General features: G+C 35.8%; 2 protein-coding genes across 6 annotated transcripts in view; one reads left to right on the forward strand and one right to left on the reverse strand.

Moving 5' to 3' along the window:
• The window catches only part of TM6SF1 (transmembrane 6 superfamily member 1), a 37,779-nt gene extending 25,138 nt beyond the window's left edge, over nt 1–12,641 (forward strand). For 4 of the 5 annotated variants that reach the window (XM_056805780.1, XM_007479241.3, XM_001365776.5 and 1 more), the window contains one exon: nt 12,187–12,641. In XM_056805780.1, the coding sequence (XP_056661758.1) occupies nt 12,187–12,378 (192 nt within the window). In that variant the 3' untranslated portion in view covers nt 12,379–12,641. Of the gene's footprint in view, nt 1–9,121 lie in introns of all 5 variants that reach the window. The other variant, XM_016426464.2, reaches the window with a different exon arrangement.
• Nucleotides 9,978–15,948, reverse strand: part of HDGFL3 (HDGF like 3) — a 95,311-nt gene continuing 89,340 nt past the window's right edge. Inside the window, exon 6 of the mRNA XM_007479239.3 lies at nt 9,978–15,176. Within this exon, the coding sequence (XP_007479301.1) occupies nt 15,171–15,176 (6 nt within the window). The 3' untranslated portion in view covers nt 9,978–15,170. The remainder of the gene's footprint in view (nt 15,177–15,948) is intronic.

The following is a 15,948-nucleotide window of genomic DNA, read 5'->3' on the forward strand; positions in this document are numbered from 1 at the left end:
TTTTCTGCTCTTTTACAATAAATAGACACATTAGCATATGAATGATTAAAATTTAAGAATGGTTCATAAATAGCAAAACAAAACTGGACCTTTTCCACCTGTACATAACTGATTTACATGTCAATTTTAATTTTTCTTTTTGCTCAAGCAAACATGAGAATTGGGAAAAGTTTATATGAATTTAGTTAACAATGATGGTAGAAATAGGTGGCCTAGAATTTGCAGGGTTATTGAATCAAAAAAGTATATTTTAGAATAGCAAGCAAAATTTGCAATATCTAAGCCATGCCTTGATTCTACAAATTAAAACATGTCACAAATGTTAAAAGGGTTAATGACGCTTTGAATGGCTCTATCACATCAGCATTCTTGCAGCTTGATTTAATAGAGGTTTACCTCAGGATAGTCAAGGTAATACTATCCTCATTCTAGGCATTAAATTAATCAAAAATTAAGTCATAAAAAATTAAACCATTTGTGCCTATATTTGTGAAAAGGTAACAGCATGCTACCTAACTTGAAAAGTCTTTATGGTGAATTTTGGCTAAGCTAAATCCTATTTTTTTACCTAGAACTATTATTTTATGATACTTGTTAATAAGCCACTATATGGTAAGTGGGTCCAAATGAAAATGTCCTTGGTCATATTTGAACCCAGGACCTCCTCTTAACAGGTTTTACTGAAGAGACATTTGAAACTGAAGAGATTAAAAAAAAATCATTCTTCTTTTCAAACACTGATTCTCCAGTATCTCTGCCAGGCCCTCCTCTAGGTAACTTAAAAGTCAGTTAAGTTTATCCTTCTCTTTTGGGACAATTATCCTCAGCCCTTGGTGTGTTCCTTCCCTTCTGATTCTGCTTTCCCCTGATTCAAGAGCTCAGGATACTTCCCTCTTCTTTCCTCATTAAAACCTGTTTTCCTTAAAGATCAAATCAATGCATTTTTATTTAGTATAAAATGCCTTATGTGTTGCTTCCTCTGGAGGTATCTGAATTTTAACCAAGGACAATAGAGAGAATTGTTAATTATGGAATTTTCCAGCATCAAACAAGTCACTGTTTTAACAGGAATACTTTCTCAGTGCCTTGAATCATATTTCATTAGCGACTTGTTGCTACACCAATGTTTATAGTTGTCTTTTCCTGTCCCTTTGCCCTCCAGCAATTTAGTAAAATGACCTGAGTCTTGACTGGGTAGGGACATTATTAATATATTTGTTGAATGCTTTCAAACAGCTTTATATCCTCTTACTCATTTTAAATTCCTCAGGATTGCTATGGTATGTCAGAAAATCAGTTTAACAGCAGCTCTGACAAACATTTATTCGATTCCTTCTTTGACCAAGGGGCCATGCTAGACAATCAGATTGGGTATACCATGAGATTGTTCAGTGTTACAGAATCAGATCATATAATTTAATATATAATCTATTTGAAGTGGTGAATGATGATAGCAGATGTCTAACAGTAGAGGCCCTGGTGAACCGATTTCCTTCTGAAATTTGAGTTACTATTTTAAAATTTTTTTAAAAAGAGCTGTAGGCTGAAAAATGAGAAATCTGGATTCTATGTTTGGCCTTTCCAGATATTCTGTGACTGGGTATAATACGCAATTTGTGTCTTAGTTCCTCATCTATAAATTGCTTTTATACAATGTTATAGAAGCAATATGTATACAGTATTCTAATTTTAAAAATGATGAGGATAAATAGAATGTTTTGGAATCTTTAGAAAGAAGAATATGTTTTTATTTTATAGTTTGTTTCTTGCCTCGACATTCTGCATTTTTGGTTTTGCTTTTAGTCTTGCTGGTTGACCTGCCCACCTCTTTTTTGATCAGATGTGTCTGATGCCCTTTGTGTCCTCACAGTTCTTCATTGGTAAAATGTCTCAGCCTAGTCAAGCCCACCAAGTTCCTGTCCACTACCAACATAATTCCCCCATCAGTCCTGTCTGCTCTGCTCCTCCTATCAAGCTCTGGGTTCTGTTCTGGCTCCTTTGCCTGTGTCTACCTTACATGGACATGTTGATGAACCACATGTAGGAACTGTTCAGACCACACTCTCCATTGCAGGCATTGTTTCTCCACTTGGTTTTCCTCTGTAAAACTTTTTGGGATGATTTATGTTTCTCATAATATTCTGGGACTTTGTGTGATCAGCCTGATGTTATTCACAAGCTGAAGCATCTAGAGCAGTGTTGGTGAACCTTTTAGAAACCAAGTGCCCAAACTGCACCCTCACACGGTATGTGAGCCCCCCCTCCCTTACCCCAGATGGGGGAGGGAGGAAGTGCTCCCATTGCCTGCTGGGTAAAGGAGCAGAGCATGTGAGAAATGTCCTCAGGTGTGGCATAGAGGAGGAGGGGAGCAGCCCCCTATGGCATGTATGCCATAGATTTACCATCATAGCTCTAGTGGGCCACCCCATTTATAGGGACCTTATCCTCCAAGACTTTGGCAGATGTCTTTGATTTTGATAGGCAGAGTTCTCCAAATAGTTATCTGTTACAGATTTCAGGATTCTTGGATAAATCTGTCATGTCCTTGGGTAGAAGAGAGTTTTCAAGTCAGTGGGGTGTTAACACACAGTAAATGCTGTATAATCTTGTACACTGTACACACTTAAGTCAGTTGTCAGTGTAAAAGATGTGGTTGACTTTAGAATACTGTGAGTCTTACCTGTTTTCTTATAAGGAATGACCTCGATGTGGGCATAGATGAACATTTTATAGAGATGGGAAAGCAGGCATACAAGTTGGCAGTAATGGGAAGGCCTCTGGTTATCAAATTGTTCATCTTTCTTTTGTAGCAATAATAGGATCCAAGATATTTTTCAAACCATGGTGTCCTCTCTTCTCTTTGATACTTTGAGTAGTCCCTGCATGCCTTCATAATTGTTTTGTCTCCACCATGGACTATCCTTGTATTTCAATGGACTACGTATGCTTATACTTGGTTTTTTCAGCTTCTCTTACCATTTTCAGTTTCTTTCTTCTTAATATGGCACATTGAGGGGAGGCTATGATGTCCAAATGTGGTAGTTCCACTGCCATTGAGATTTCCTTGACTGTGGTACTAAATGGATTTTTATAGTAATAAAAAACCTACATTTTACCATTGACAAGAAGCAGTAAAAATCTCTTTCTTTTGAATTATGTATGAGAACTTGTTTTCAATCTAATGGGAATTTGGCTTATTTCATTGACTTGCTTAGATATCTAAACACTAAAATAGGGAGATTAGAACAAACACTACTCAAAGTATAAGAAAGAGCCAAATAAGTGTAAATTTCATAAAAGAATCTATGAGTTATGTAGGTAGTAAACCTGCTTATTTTAAGAACAGTTAATTTTTGGCCAGTAACTAGCTTTATCTGATCTACTGTCATCCATCATCCAGAAATAAGTTAGATTTGGCAGATCACTAATATCACTATAGAAAAAGGATCATGCATTCCACTGGTTTCCTTCATTATGTTTTACTTCCACTTATCCTTTTTTATTTTGGAGTTGAAAAAATAAAAAATCCCGAGATTTAAATACTTAAAAATAATTTAAAAAATAAAATTAACATCTGGGTTATTATGACTTAACACATATAATTAAAAGGTGTTGGTCAAGGATGAAGGACAGCTTACAAAGACTGGGAAAGAATATATATGTGTCTGCCATCTTGAAAATCAGTTTGAAGCAAAAAAGGTTTAAACTGGAAAGAGAGAAAGCTACATATCTTTGTATGTATCTCTCAGTAGAATAGCGATAAATTCACCTATTTCACAGGAGACAAAACTCAAGAATGAACTAGTAATCAAATCTATACCCTCAAATATTTATATGCACAAGTGTTTAATTTTTTAAAAAGAAGAAATCAGGTGAAAGTTTTTGGTTGTTTTTTTTTTTTGGAGGGGGCGAAGAATAACATTGGATACTGGTGATATAGTGAAGGAATCTAGGAATTAAAGATTGGGGTGGGGACTAGTAGAGAACATTTAGCTGAATATTAGTGGAGGTACAATGGAAGTAAGATTTTCACTGGGTTATAACTACAGACCTCTTGAACAGAAAGGGAAAAATGGATGAATGATTTGGGGAAAAAATACAGGTATGATATAATGGTGATGGGAGACAAGTTATCTGGAATTGACTGGAGCTGTCTTGCAGCTAAAATCAGAACAGCTCCTCATTTTCTGTTTTACTGATAATTTTATTCTTCTAATTGTGGCAAGAGTAAGCCCAAAAGGGGATGTTCTAGTTAGGATTTAATTCTCACCAACTGAACTAGTTACTGGGGTAGAAATGATGAGAACCTTGAGAAGAATGACCATTCCATTTTAGAACTCCAGTTAGAGAAAGAAATGAAATGTGGGAAGAATCTTACATGCTCTAGATTTTATAAGATCAGATTTTGAAGGATTGATAGAAACCTCATGGCACCATAAACAAAAATTCTCTGTGGGTTGTCAGCCCAAGATAGGGGAATTTCTCAGGAATGAAATTCTGAATACACAAAGAGAAATAGTACCAACGAAGAGGAAAATGTGTTTTGTTTATTTTTTAAAGATACATATGTGGGTGCAGATGAGACTCGCCAATTAATTTTTTTTAATTAAAAAATTTTTTAAATCTTATTTTCCTAATTACATACCAGTGTTAATGTTTTAAAAAATCATGTACAGTAGATCAAAGCAAGTTTAGGTAACAAAGAATGAATGAATATGCAATGCTATCATTTAAGAATAGTGTGGTGTGACCCTGGGCAAGTCACTTGACCCCCATTGCCTAGCCCTTACCACTCTTCTGCCTTGGAGCCAATACACAGTATTGACTCCAAGACAGAAGGTAAGGGTTTAAAAAAAAAAAAGAATAGTGTGAAAGGGTACTAAGATTTAGAATGGGCTTAGGTTAGCGAGGAAAGCTAAGGATAGAAAGAAACTAGGGAAAAGAGAAGCAAAGAAGCAATAGCCTATTGACAACAGAGAGAACACGTCTAATTTAGTGTTCTTGTTTTTCTCTGGATTGGAAAGGACAGAACAGAAATAGCTAGTAAAGAGGCAGTACCCTGAACCAAATAAGGCAATAGTAAGAGAACAACGAACTGCCTTTATGAGTTCAAATCACCTTGCCCAGGTGAATTGCATTCTCAGGGCTTGAAGAACGAACAAGATGTTTTCTTTGTGAGCCACAGCCATTGATTATTGAAAAACCACAGAGACTGGAAAACATAATGTGGTTCCCAAATTAAAAGGATTTGCTGGTCCTGGGGGGAGGTGAGTTAAGTCTACAAACCAAGACCAATGAACTTGATTTTTATTTCTGGCAGAAATTCTCAGATGAGTTATTAAAAGGGAGAAGGGAAGGAAATAAACACATGCATATATGTGTAGTACCTACTATGTGCCATGGACTCATTTGATCTCTGTGCCAAGAGAGGTGCGATTATTATTGCCATTTTGCAATTGAGGAAACTGAAGCAGATAATGGTTATAAGTGACTCATTTACGGTCACAAGTCAGTAAATGTTAGGAAAAGGATAATTGAGGGGGAAGCTGGGTGGCTCAGTGGATTGAGAGCCAGGCCTAGAGACGGGAGGTCCTGGGTTCAAATCTGGACAGAGACACTTCCAGCTGTGAGACCCTGGGCAAGTCACTTGACCCTCATTGCCTAGCCCTTACCACTCTTCTGCCTTAGAACCAATACACAGTATTGATTCCAAGATGGAAGGTGAGGGTTTAAAATAAAAAAAAAAGGAAAAGGATAATTGATAAAAATTTAGAAAGGATGATGATTGCAAAGAGGCACTATGATTTTATTAGGAACAGATGATGCCTGCCTAATTTCAATTACTTAAATTTTTTTTAACAGAATAACTAGTATATGTATAATTTAATCTAGATTTTAATAAAACATTTGACAGAACCTCTCCAGTTAGGTGGCATCAAAACTGTTTAATGTCTATAACCAAAAGTTAATTAATTTTCAAAATTAATCAACCATTAATATATTATTAATAAATCAATAATATGTTGATAAATCAATCATTTATTGATAAATGTTATTATTAAAATATTAAGTCATTACTCTTTTCCACGGTAATACAGAAATGCCACAGGCCTTGTGGCGTTCCTCATTTTATCAGTGACTTGAGTCACGGAGGGCATTTTTATCAGATTTCCAGAGGGCAGTGTTGGGAAGTACAACTCGCACACTGAATTGCAGAGGCCAAACGCAGAAAGCCCCTGACAAGTAGGAAGGGCCTGGGGCCAAGCAAAAGGGGACCTGTGGTGCGGACCCACAGAAGCCCAAAGGCCCGCTCTGGAAGTACACGAGGCCGGGAGGCTGCTACCCGCACTCCGTGCCCTGTGCTCTCACACGCGGGAACGTTGGCATGACGCAGCCTTCGTGTGGGAGGGGGTGGCGTCCGAGCGTCCAACGAGCACGTTTGCGTTCTGGCCTGGTGAGAATACCGAAGGACACGGATAGGCTTTAAGTCTCGAGAGGGGCGCAACCAGTGCGTGTCTCCATGTGTGGGTGCTTATATGCACGTGTATACCATGTATAATAGCGTAAATCCTACGTAGTTCAGGCCTCCCTAACCAGCATCCCAGGTCCTGCCCTACAAGGACACGGAGAAGGCCCGCTGGGGATGGACGCCTGACTTGGCCGTAGCGGCTCTCCTGAAGCATTCAATGACCTGATAAACTTCCTGTGTGTGACCTCAGACGAGTGAGCGCTGGGGACAAGCTGCACATAAACAGATGCAGGCTTTCCCCCAGAAGCCCCTTCTGAAAATGGAATTGGCTGCCTTGAGGAATTCATGGCTCCCCTTACAGAGTCTGACACTCCTGTGGGTGGCGGAGGCCTCTTCAGACCCTTTCAGCGCCGAGACAGGGACTCTGTTACATTTACCTTTTCAAGCCTTTTTCATTTGGGGATTCCAAGACTAGTCCCTTAGAAGACAATTCTTTAAACAAATCTCAGGTTTTAGTGGAATACAAATTCAGAACCTATTTTGTCCTTGAAGAAACAGAAAGCCGTAGCATCTTCTAACGCAGTGGCTCCACTGGGCTTTTTCCACGGGGCATCATCGAAGGAGGAGAGTTAAGTAGGCCATGGGTTATTTTTATATTAAAACGTGAGTTATCTTTATATAACTTTTCCTGTTGCTTCCTCTGGCTGTACAGTATATTGTTACCTTTTCACATTGAAATTAGACTCCTCCTCTTGAAGGTTTTTATTTCTTGCTCTCAGCAGGCAGCACACTGCCTTACACATAGTAGGTACTTAATAAACGTTTGTTGGAATTTCTAAGTGCTTCTCTTCACTGGGACATGATTTATGACCAAGCTAGCTCCTAGGGACTGAAGCACAGACCTAGGAAAGAGCAGTAACATTTAGAGCTGAGGGAAGCCTGAGAAAGATGCCAGAGGGCAACTGTTACTAGGCCAAAGTTTGCAGGACTGTGTTTTAGAACTTAGAATAGCCAGGGGGTGGCATGTGGGTTGGAGAGGGAACTGATATCCAAGTAGTAAGAGAAAGTGCTATAATTGTGAACTCTAAGGAAAAAAAAGCCAACTGGTGACAAACCAAATAAAACCTGAACCAACAAAATTAAACCAAGATAAAAATTACCATAGGTGATAATTTTAGGGAATCCTTTCAGTTTCACTAATGTGGATTCCAAATGTGGATTTACTTTAGGAATAAAGTTTCTTCAAATTTGGTTGATAAACATTCCAGCCTGTTTAGTGACTGACTAAAGGATCGTTTTCTAGGTATTTATATAATTTTCAAAAAATCAGCTGAAGTATGTATTTTCTGTTGCTTCCCAGTGGAAATGTCATTTCATATTTTTCCCCCTTAGATAATCGAATAAATTTGTTAAATAACAGTCAACACTTTTGGCCACAATCCAGACTAACTTATTTTTAGTTATACAGTTTGGAAATACTGAAAATCTTTATTCTTTCTATTATATCAATTAATTAATATGATAGCCTATAAAAATAACCTATGTACATAATTAGTTTAGAAATTAAAGAAACCAGAAAAGAGAAGTACAATGACTTCAGTGGGGGACCTATGGTTGATTGGTTAATCTGCCCATGTATTTCATATTACTTCAGTTGGGTTATTTATTAATTTCTTCCCAATCCTATGGCCAATCAGCTTTAAAACTACCTCTAAAGCAGAAGCAGGCCCAGGAACCCAAATATTTCATGTAATTCTTTCTTCTTCCTTCCCAAATAAAAATCCTTTGAATTTTCCCTTACTATTCAGGCAGTCTAATTTACTTTAAAAAAAATATTATGATCATCTTATTTTAGATGGCTGGTTGTCTACCAATTTGACCTAGGATATTGCCACTATAATTATGAAATTTATTCAAGAGTAAGAATTTGGGAAGTGTGCTTTATATTTCTTTTTTTTCTTCTTTTGGTTAAATAATGTTTCTTAAAGTTTAAAGAATAAGTAAGGTACTGATAAGCTTAAAAATATTAATAATGATGATGATAGCTACTATTTATATAATGCTCTAAAGTTTAGAAAATGCTTTTGATATTTTTATATCATCACAAAAATTCTGAGGTAGGTGCTATTATCATCCCTATATTACATATGAGGAAACTGAGATAGGCAGAGGCTAAGTGACTCATCTAAGGACACACTGCTAGTATGTGCCTGAGGCATGATTTGAACTCAGGTCTGTCTGACTTCAGACCCAGCATTCTATCTACTATGCTGCCTGAAAAAGGGAGAGGAGATGGACTATGGCCAATTTTTCATTTGCACAGTGGTCATTTTAGTCTTTCCTTTTGACTTTTTCTTTCACCAGATATAATGGTAGGAAATGGGCAAAAGGTTAGAAGAAAAAACAAGATTTTTTTTTTGGTGGTGGTTGTTCATTTGTTTTGTCTTTAACATTAATAATTAAGAGTTGAATTTTTAAAAGTACATGGAACCTGTGACTGCCTCTGAAATTGCTACATTGAAGGATCTGCCACTCATTGCAAATAAACAAGATTTTAAATTTCTCAATGAGATCCCATCCCTGTATTGATCAGATGAACTGAATAATCACCAAAAATTTTAATATCCCTTTTTGCTTGTGGTTTTTGGACAGACCTACAGACTGAAGTAGAGTATAAAGCTTGTTAAGCCATATATTCTGGAAATAGCTGTGGATTTTCAGGAACATCAGTCCAGGCTGTTTATTGGAAGAAGGCAAGTTTGGTTATATAGATATGAGCTTTGTGACCTTAATTCATTTTTTTTTCTTCCACACTTTTATCCAGTGGAAAACAAAAGGGAGTAAACTAGATAGTAACTAAAAGATTAGAGAAAAAAAACAAACCAGAGATCTCCCCCCCCCAGATAATAGCCTGTTACCTTAAGATTTAGAGTTCGACAGAACCCAACTCTTCCTTTTTTACAGGGGAAGAAACGGGGGGATTCTGGGAGGCTAAAATAACCCAGAAGCCACCACCACAAGACAGAAAGAAAACGGTAGAAGCAGGATCCAAATCCCAGGTTCTGACTCCAAATACAGCGTGATGGAATGCCTGAAACTGTTTAGGGATGTTAGAGGGTCTGCCTATTTTGGAGGCTTAAAGCGTGTCAGAGCTCTCTGTCACTTTCTAGATTAGGGACTATTCCCCAAAACCCCCCAGCCTGGAAACCAAAGTTTCTCTGTAGCTGATGTATTCCTGGAGCCCGTCACAGATTTTGGCTCGGGACTGAAGTGAACTCCTTTCTTTAACCACAAGGCTCGAGACCTCCCCGATGGGCGAGGATTGTGGGAGAGGATCATGCTGATTTTGTCTGTTAGTTACCATTCATTAACAATTTGTTAATTATCTAGTCTGCATAAATAAATCTGGTTTAACGATTAGATTAGAAACTTTGTAAAACATGCTTTTTGGTCTATCAAATAAGTTAGAAAAAGCATACCAATTTAGGTATAAAAAAGATTCCAAATGTTTCTTAGAATGGTTTTGTATTTTGACAATTGCAAAGCCATTATTTAACATTTATTGAGCACCAACAATGCGCTAGGCGCTGTACAGAACATTAGACATAGTACCTGCCCAAATGGCTTACAATCTAATCTAAACACATGAATTGTTTTGTATGTTGCTGTGAATTTGGTGTTTGTGAAAATGAGGTACTAACTGTACTTGAGTAGTGCAGAGAAAAACTTAGAGAACGTTTCTATAGGCTTCCCTACATATTGTAACACTTGCATGAAATCTCTGCTGACTCTTATTTCCAATACTTTCAAAACCTGCCTAGTCATTTCCCCCCAAAATTCTCTGGTTCTTTTGTGAGACAGAAAAATGTCTGCAAAGATGGAAAAAAACAAACAAACTAAACTTAAATATTTTAGTTTGGTGGTTCTAGAAACACCAGCATTTACTTATCTTTTCTCTTAAGAGACCAGCCCCTCTGACAGCCTTGAAACTCTAGTGTCCTTTATATCTCTCCCACCTAGAAACATTAGCTTTTAGGAAACTGAGGTATATTTGCCATAACAGCTTAAAATGTAACCTTTCTCAAGATTTTGATGAAGCTCTTATGGTGAAATTTCAGGCATTGGCCGGCAAGTCAGAGAGGTATATTTGAGATCAGCAGGCTCCCCGGTGCCCTTGATATTATCATGGGTCACTATGCTGATTCTGACCATAATCTAACATTGATTCATGGTAGCATGTACTACTCATGATATCATATACTTACTTTTGCCTCCATAAACAAAAACCTTCCAACCCAGAATTAAAAATCTATTTCCTAAAATACTTGTCACATGCAAACTAAGAAACCTGTTGGTTGATAAATAAAGGTTTCTCCCTTTCCATTTCATAGATGTAGAATTTTAGAGCTACAAGGGACTTGAAAGATCATCTAGTCCAACCCCTCTATTTTATAGACAAAGAAACTGAGGTTTTAGTGATAGATGCCAATACTGTATTATTTGTTAGATTAATAGAATAAATTATGTATAAATTACTAAAAGTGATTTTTCTATTACTTTTTGACCCTATCAGGGCAAACTTTATGTTGAAAATGTATTGTTTGTGTCTACTTTGATATTATGTTGAAGTCACAAGTTTCTATTTAATTTCTTCATGAATTTTATATGCTAAAGTTTACTCAGGTTACAAAAATTCAAACATTGAAGTAGTACCAAATAAGTGTAACAAAATATTTTGAGAAAATATCCAATCTTATTCTTATTTCTTATTCTCATTTTGTTATTTAACTTCCTAATTAAAATAAACATTTTTCTAATGTGTTTTTCTATCATGTTTATGAATGATATCTTGGAAGTTCAAGTCATTTCCTTTTATTTTAAATGTACTGTGGCAAGTATGCAATAGAACAAAGACAGTCCCACTTCCTTTTCTTTTTCCATACTCCATGCTAGTCTGGCAAAACAGATTTATAGGCAAAATGGTAGACCTGAAAAGATAGCCTGTGTTTTTATCTACCAAACTGGGAAGAACTCCCTGCTAGTTTTTCCCAATTATTCCCTCGACAACCTTAGGGTACAACACAAGCTCTCAGATTCCTTACATTGCAAACATAAATAAGTAAATATAATAAGATTGTTAATTGCTACATATGCTCATTAATATGAATGAGTTGCTTGAAAGACTAGGTAACAGATGTAGACAAAATAAAACAAGGCTTCCTCTGCATCTCTTCCTTATATCTTTGATTAGCTATTTATGCAGCAACAACAAAAAAAATCCATTTATTTAGCTTTCCTTTTTCTGGAATTTTTGTTGAAAATTTAATCAGTGAATGGCAATTAAGTGCCTACTTAGTTTCTCCAGAATATGTACCATAGCAAAAACTTGTGATTTAATTAAGAATTTTATGTTAATATGGGGAATAATTAAGTCATTAGTAGAGTTTAGCATAGAATATTAGATGGGTTCAAAAACACAGCTGCCACACTCTAACCATGTCAAGGATGGTATGATTTATTTGGACAGTTACATCAAGAATGACCCCAAATTCAGTGAAATTCTAAAGAACATGAATCTTTATAAAGTGAGATGTCTGAGAGTAAGACTGTTCATAAGGGCACATGTATACAGTAATGCTGAACCATTTTTACATCATTATGCCTGCATTTGAAAGCACACTTTCTGCTGACCCATTTTTGTTTTCTATGTTGAACAGGCTCAGTTTTCCCACATTGGTGCTTCTCTTCATGCCAGAACTCCTTATGTCTACAGAGTTCCTGAGGAGGCTAAAATGTTTTTCCTCATATTAAACTTAGTTTATGGAATTCTTCCTCAGTTGCTGGCCTATCGATGTGTCTACAAACCAGAGTTCTTTTTGAAAACTAAGACAGATGAGAAGGAGGAATAAAAGTCACTTCACTTTTTTTTTTTTTGTAGCTATGTTACTGGCTTTTGTTATAACTGGAATACTGATCTAAGATCTCTTTCAGAGTGTATGTTGAAGTACACACAATTTTATTGCTCTACACTGTATGTATAATTGTACTGTAATATTTTCAGATTTGTTCTTTTTTTTAAAAGGGAAAACTAATTTGTCTAGAAAAATGTAAAAACGGATTTAAAAATGTTTTTCTAAATTATTTGTGAATAAACTTTTGATGTTTGCTACTACTCAGTGATTATATTATCTCATCATTTTATTTGCCCCATCATTTTATTTGCCCAAATGTCATTATTGAAATGTCAGCAATTACTACTACTATGAAATGAAACCTACGTTGAATTACATTGAAGCATAAAAATAAACCTATGTTGGAACAAAAGTGGTCTTGTCACTGACTGATTGAAAGAGAGCCTTTTCATAACAAATATGGATTTGAGGGGGGGTGTAAAATTGAACAATTATCTTTGTATTTTCTAATACCAATCACAATGTTAATTGTAAACCGCCTCCTTTTAGAAAATGTTGTTTTAAACTCTTAATTCTCTCTAACCTCTAAAGAATACTAATCTTTACAGTGCTTCTGTTAATATTGTTTTTGTTTGGAAAACTCACCTCCAGAAGAAGGACCTGCTAAAATTTCTTCCCTTTATGAAGTTTCTACATTTCTATTTGTAATGAGTTCTTCTACTATAATTCAATGTATATTTGTAATTGAAATAAAATGTTTGGTCTCTATCTTGTGAAAAAAATCTCTTATTAAAGTTTTTATTGCAAACATTTTCCATATTTCTGTCAAGCCATGGTCTGTTGTCCATAGTACTCCCTTTTGTTTCTTTTTAAATTTCTTTGTTTGAACTTCTGATTACAAGTATCTGTATCACATTTATAGTTCAGTGTGAGCATTTTCCTGAAATTTTGAAGGATTTTAGTTTTTAATGCACCTTAATTAAAAGTAAAATTTAATAAAGCACTCTTAAAGAAATCTGGAATACCTTCCTTACCTACTTCCTATGACCTCATTCCTGTTCTGTACTGGTAAATGTGTATGTGTGAGCCTATGAAAAGGTTCAACTTTTTATCAATGAGAACAAGGATCTAGATCAGAAAATGTGTCAAGAAATTCCATTTGAGTGTCTGGTTAAATGTAAGTACATCATACCTCTTAGACACCACCATGACTATAGTGTACCTGATTTGCCATTGGTATTTCTCCTTCTTCTTACTTCTTTACGTAGCCACCCTCCTCACCCTCTAGTCCTACCCTACAGTCTCTTCAGTAGTAGGGTAAGAAAAACCAAAAGAAAATAAGAAGCCAAAGCACATGTGTAGTGACATATATGAAACTAAGAGTGCATTTGTTGTGGTAATATCTTATACATGCAGGTCATGCATCCATTTTTTTCAGTATTTTCAAAGCTAGGCTGAATATGTTTTTAATAAATTAATAACCCTATTTCCCAGAAAACGTACAAAAAACCTCACCTGCACTTGGTTCTATTGTCAACTTCTTGTTAACAATATTTTGCTTTAATACTGAGTTACATTAATACCTCACATTATTACATGTATGAAGCCAAATGACACTAGCTCAGTTGCTTACAACCTCAAATCTTACTCCCATACACATTCCAATAAATTTATTCTGTAAAAACAATACATTTTTTTTTGTTTTTGATTTTTTTTTTACAGTAAACTTTTCAACTACAAACCTTGAATACGCGAAAGATGTTCCAAGGACAAGCATAACAAGGATTGAAAAAACCAAACCGACTAAATATGTTCTCACAATATTAGCTGGCATAAAAATAAATAAAATTTTCTATTATCACAATTGCAACAATAATGTACACATAATGGTTCTGGAATGATTATTTACTAGTCTAACTCTATTTCCAAAAGAAAAGAGAATACATTTCTTTTTTTTTTAAGCCTTTCAGTATTTTAAAGTCAGTGATTTGTTTTGGTTTCCCATAGGGCTGCTGTATCATAAACAGGCTTAAGAATGAAAGGTATCTGATACATGAGTAATTAGTTCAAGTTGTATTGGTATTGGAAAAAAAAAGTCCTTGTCTTAATCTAAATTAGGAACACAAAAGACTAAGAACATCACAGATAGAAACTAAGTGAATTTGTGTACATAACAGCATGATTTTTTGAGAAGTATTAGCTCTCAGCTAGCTATTTCTAATAAGGAATAGGTATTTTACAACATTATTGAATATTTCGCACTTGGCCTCATGAATCCAAGAACAATTTTGCTTTTGTTTCCAATCCACGAACAAAAGAATGGCCTTGTGGTAATTTACACTTCTGTCTCTAGGAGTTAATCTCCACGTTCCCTCATGAAGGGGAAATATTCCTAAACTTTTTGCTGTTGGCCTCTTTTGTAAAAATGCTGATTTGAATTTAATTTAGTGGTGGGAAAGGGTAGGGATAAGGGGAGGAGGATGAGAAGAACTGCCCTTTCTATTGGTAAAACATATCCAGATGAACAACTTGGTGTAAAAATCATCATCTGTCAGCAGTTAAGGGCAACTTCATGCAACCAAATGAGAAATTGGATTGAAAATCCTTAGAAAAGACTAAAATGTCTTCTTATTTTTTTGCAAACACAACAGAGGAATGTGAATAATGTGCATACAAACTGGGACTATTGATGGTAACAATGATTATGTGTTGATTCATATCAAACCCGAGACAATCAAACATGTAACCTTCTTGTGGTTTCCCTTATTATTCAGTATTCATTATGTTGGTTAAGTCTGTAAAAAAGAAGAAAACGAACTATTAGGTGGCTATTTAATTTGTTATGATATAAAAGTGAGATTCTAAATACTATACATACACCTCACTTTAAATTTTGTTTATACTTATTACTGTAACATTCACAAATGCTAAGAGTAACTAGTTTGTATGAAATATCTCCCTCTGTGTGTGTGTGTGTATTACACTCACACACACACAAACACATCCATTTATATATACATAAATCAATACAAGTCGAGAAATATAAGACATTTAGGAAGGTCTCTCCTCAAAGGAGAAAACAAAAACTTTGATTACAATTTGTTTGAGTTTTCAAATACAACAGTGGAATTAAACTGCTTGAGGGCAGAATCTGGTTGATTTTTAAAAAAACTTTTACCTTCTGTCTTATAATTAATTAATACTAAGGGGGGCAGCTGGGTGACTCAATGGACTGAAAGCCAGGTCTAGCAACAGGAGGTCCTGGGTTTAAATCTGCCCTCAAATACTTCCTAGCTGTGTGACCCTGAGCAATTCACTTAACTCCCACTGCCTAGCCCTTACCACTCTTTAGCCTTAGAATCAATATTGATTCTAAGGTAGAAGGTAAGGGTTTAAAAAACATTTTGATACTAAGGATCAATTCCAAGTCAAAAGAGTGGAAATGGCTAGGCAATGGGGGTTAAGTGACTTGCCCAGGGTCACCCAGCTAGGAAGTATCTGAGGTCAGATTTGAACCTTGGACCTCTCTTCTCCAATTTGGGCTCTCTATCCCCTGCGCCATCCAGC

This window comes from Monodelphis domestica, chromosome 1 (assembly GCF_027887165.1).
Source record: "Monodelphis domestica isolate mMonDom1 chromosome 1, mMonDom1.pri, whole genome shotgun sequence".
Taxonomy (NCBI): Eukaryota; Metazoa; Chordata; class Mammalia; order Didelphimorphia; family Didelphidae; genus Monodelphis; species Monodelphis domestica.